Raw genomic sequence first — 4,333 nt, 5'->3', positions numbered from 1 at the left:
GGGTTTGGTACAAATTGATAAATGGGTTACCGAGATACACATTTGTGGTCAAAAGTGCGCGGCGTCATGCCCATTATCAAAAAAATTATAATAATTTTATTTAATGCTAAGAGGTTATTACAAGAATCAATTTTTAGTTAATTAGCTTCAGTGGTTATTGTTTTATCGCAGTTTTCGCGTTTCTGTAAATTACCGTTATATGGGAAGTAGGCGTTATTATCGCCCGATTTCAAGCAGCTATGTTAGATATAGCCTAAGCAAGGCTCATACCGATTTTGGTACGGATTAGTGAAGCGGATACTGAGATACAGCATTTCATCATAAGTGGGCGGGGCCACACCCATTTTCTAAAAATTAAATAATCCTATTTTGTTCCAAAATTTTACTTTACATACTAATGTTTAACAACTCGGATGCAATATTTACTGAAATATCGTAGATTTATTTAAATTGACATTGATGTAGGTTTAAGCGCTTGTATACCTAAAACTATTTCTTTAATCATCACTTATATAACACCAATGTAGAGGAAAACAAATGTTTATTCCGAAATATATATCATAGTTGGGTTCACCTTATATTCCCGCAGGTTTCTAGCAACAGGACCGAAAGGTCCTAGAAAACATGACTTTTGTTAATATCTCGAAAACTATTTATTTTTTAAATTAAATGGATTCATATTCTAGTTCAGCAGCCTCAAATTCAACGAAAAAGTTTAATTTTAGTGTTAAAATAGATCTAAAGTAGTGTTACTATATACTAGTTGCGTTTTTAGATTTTTTCTTAATACATTTTCTATGTTAAGAAATACCAAATATCTGCCATTTTCTGCGGGCAATCCTTTCACACTACATTAGAAAAATTTCTAAGCGTTCAACTGAACAAAGAATAATAACGCGATCTCTCCCGGGCATACAACAAATTCCTTAATATTCACAAAAATTAACCAAAAAAAATATTCGTTGAAAACCGCTATATTCGTTACATTTGAATTGAACTTTTGCTTAATAAAACGATAAAAAAAATTTACCCTTAAATGCATTGTTACCTTCTGTATGCGGATCCATCACTACTTTTTAAGTATACAATGCAGAAATCAAAATATTAACTTAAAACCGTCACGATCTTTCTAGAGAGCGAAAATTTATTTATAAGCAGCGTTAGAATATTCTGCTTCCGGTCAACGGTGAGCGTTCGCTGTGCAAGTTAGAAAAGGGAGGGGGACTGGGAAATGTTATTTGGAATGTTCTCTATCGAAAACGACAAATTTTTTAAGTTTTTTCCAAAATTTTGTCAAATTGGTTTTTGGCCGCCTAAATCGTTCAAATGCCCCTATGTGCGCTGGAGTCTTTGAGACACCATTCAACAAAGGGGATAGAGTTGTGGTAATACAGTGTTATTTTTGAGGCTAACCATAACGTCTGCTGGATTGGTGTCTCGACTGCTTGCCTCCGACCAGCTTTCTACAATATCAAAGCCATTTATGTGGTCCAACCACAATGCCTCCGCTAAGACCTGGCAACCCGTGGCCTGTGAGCTCAGCAGCAAATTATTTTTTGCCAGGATTCATATAAGGGGAGAGAGAACCTATCCTTGCGTTGTGCTTCTTGGCAGGGCTGGTTTATCAATCGAGATGGTCGCTGTTGCACCTTATGGACTTCGTAGCGAAGAAGAGACTATAGTTTACATGTCTGATAAGGCAGCCAAGGCGCACTTACGGCATGGGTCAGTCCTTTAATCACTTCAAAACTCACCGCGAAATATATGAAAGTCAATGGCTTGATAAATGGCATTAAACACAGAAGGGGTAAGGTTTCTAAAAAGAAGTTCCTTACCCACTACCAGTTGGCTTCGTGGCACTTACTTGCTTGGCTACCGAACCCGCCGTTACAATGGTGACTTCATGGATTTGAATCGGGATTGACCAAATTTTTGAAAGGGAAAATTATCGGGTTTTAGTAACTCATAAAAAGCATGTGGAAGACCTAACAGATAGCGGAGCGTACACGCTTAGCAAGAACTTTATCTCTTCATATTTCATCGTAGAATGACGAACTTTTAATTAATTTTTCTACTTCCATCTAGCTATTATTGGTCGCAAAAAGTCTTTTAGCTCCTCGAGTACTATTCCCAACTACTTATCATCCAAACTAGCCAGTCCAACATTCTCATCAATTCGACTTTCATCTTCTTTCTCCTCTCACTTTTCCACCAGGCATGCACCGCAAATCGATAGAAGCCCAACAAACATTGAGGGATGATTCCGGCGTTAGCGATCACGAAGACTCCGCCGGTTCGAAATCCAACGATGAATCACGTCGCCTTACCTCTTCCACCGAATCGTTGAATGTCGTCTCACCTGCACCGACGCGCGAACGCCAACAAACCTCCTCCAGCGCGACCACACCCACAGCAACTACCGCTTCATCATCGTCGCCGCACATTGACCTGAGCAGCCCCTCGCCGCCGACAACGCATGCCCGGCAATTGTCACCTTTGCAACAACATCAGCGTAGTTTTTATCAACAGCAAGTAGCGGCATTAACACCGCCAACCGCTCAACCCTGCTATCATCCCCTCTTGGATGCCGCCAATGCCAGCGCTGGTGCGGCCACCAGCAAAGATTTCCACATGATTATGAATACGGCCGTAGCAGCTGCAGCGGCGGCAGCAGCGGCGAGTGGTGCTGGAGGCAGTGGTGGTAGTGGTGGTGGTGGTGGTGGTGTTGGCGCAGCAGCAGCTGGGGCCGCTATGGGCGCTGCAAGTGGACTGCATCATCATGCGCATGCGGCGGGTGCTGTGGGACCGTATGCGACGCTTGAACATGATCCGGATACTTTTAGGTGAACTTTGAGCTTGCCGAAAGCTTTAATAATCCTAAATTGCTAATCATTTTAATAAAAAGTAGCAAAATTTTTTCGAAGAGCGCTAATCTCCTCTCTATCTTTTTTTCACAGAAACAACTCCATCGCCTGTCTGCGAGCCAAAGCTCAGGAGCATCAGGCTCGTCTTCTCAACAGCGGTCTCTTTCTGCAAGTGCGTTCTTTTGCTGGTTTTCAAGCCAGCAATAATGTTGCGGCGGCGGCTGCCAGTGTTGCCGCTTCGAATCGGTCCAATAATATGCTAACCAACAGCAACAACAACCACAACAGCAATGAAACCATAAAAATTGTTGACGATTCGGATGGGCAATGCTCACCCATTGATTTTGGCAGCATTTGCAATGCGAATAATAGCAACAATAGTGGCAATAAGAACAACAACAGCAATATGGATTTTTGTTTGCCCATGGCAACCGCTATGCACCAACAACAACAACACCAGCTGAAGTTGGAGCGCATGTCCTGTGATTTGTAGCAGTGAATTGCAACCCTGCAGTCTAAGCAATAATATGTCCAACTTTCGACGAAGCTTGCATATGCAGGGCAATTTTTACATTAAAAAAAAAAAACGAATTTATTTATTCGAAAACTTTTCAAGCATATTTTAGCTTAATTATGAAAAATTAGTTTTTAAAGAATACACATAAAATGATATAATCATAGTTTTAAGAGCTAAAGCGAAAAAGTGGAAAAGAATGTATAAAGGTCTGGGAGTATAAAATTTTAAAATCTAGCGGTAAATCCTTAAGGCACAAAAATTTAAAAATCAAATATGTACATGTCTATGTATGTATGTATGTACTACATATGTATGTTTGTACGTATGCATTTATATAATCACTATTCCAGATTTTTTATTGTCGGCACAGTTTACTCTTGAAATATCTTAGAAAGCTGGAAAATAAATATTTTTCATTAAAAGCTCAAAAAATGTTTTTAACCTAAAATAAGTTATTTTAGATGGGGCAAAATTTAATAAGAATCTCCTTTATAATACACGTACATAGATATCTAAACCGTATTAAAAAAAAACATAATTTGCACGAAAAAGTGTACTTAGAGTTTAGTATTGCAAAATATTTAGCAATAAAAATATTTATAGAAAAATTGCATTTTTTTATTTGCTACAGAGGCAAGTATATGAAATTAATTTGATTTTTTTATAAAAACATTATTTTTATTTTTTTTAATATTCATTTCTTTATTTTATTTTTTACATACAACTTCTGCAAATTTCCCCGAATCAATTTGAAACTATTTGCAAAATATAGAATTTTCCATCTCCTTTCATTTAATACCCATATTGCGATTAATTCGCAAAAATTAACATAAAATTCCAAGCAGCACTTTTTGAACCACCCCCGGCATCGATCGCTTCGACTGGAAATTTTCGGCAAATTTACTAGGCGCGCAGAGGTGCGCAGCAAGTACTGCAACCCAGCGTAAAAAAA

The 4,333-nt window shown here is 38.5% G+C and overlaps 1 protein-coding gene across 1 annotated transcript; it reads left to right on the top strand.

Moving 5' to 3' along the window:
• Positions 1 to 2,063: 2,063 nt before the first annotated feature.
• Positions 2,064 to 3,390, top strand: LOC118755315 (homeobox protein 5-like). Its single transcript, XM_036490161.1, has 2 exons — positions 2,064 to 2,843; positions 2,958 to 3,390. Exons 1-2 carry the CDS (start codon positions 2,218 to 2,220, stop codon positions 3,355 to 3,357), a joined length of 1,026 nt encoding a protein of 341 aa, XP_036346054.1. The 5' UTR covers positions 2,064 to 2,217; the 3' UTR covers positions 3,358 to 3,390.
• Positions 3,391 to 4,333: the final 943 nt, after the last annotated feature.

Source organism: Rhagoletis pomonella, unplaced genomic scaffold, assembly GCF_013731165.1.
Source record: "Rhagoletis pomonella isolate Grant_MI unplaced genomic scaffold, Rhpom_1.0 Rhpom_scaffold_05895, whole genome shotgun sequence".
NCBI lineage: Eukaryota > Metazoa > Arthropoda > Insecta > Diptera > Tephritidae > Rhagoletis > Rhagoletis pomonella.
This window is presented reverse-complemented; position numbering and strand designations above follow the sequence as displayed.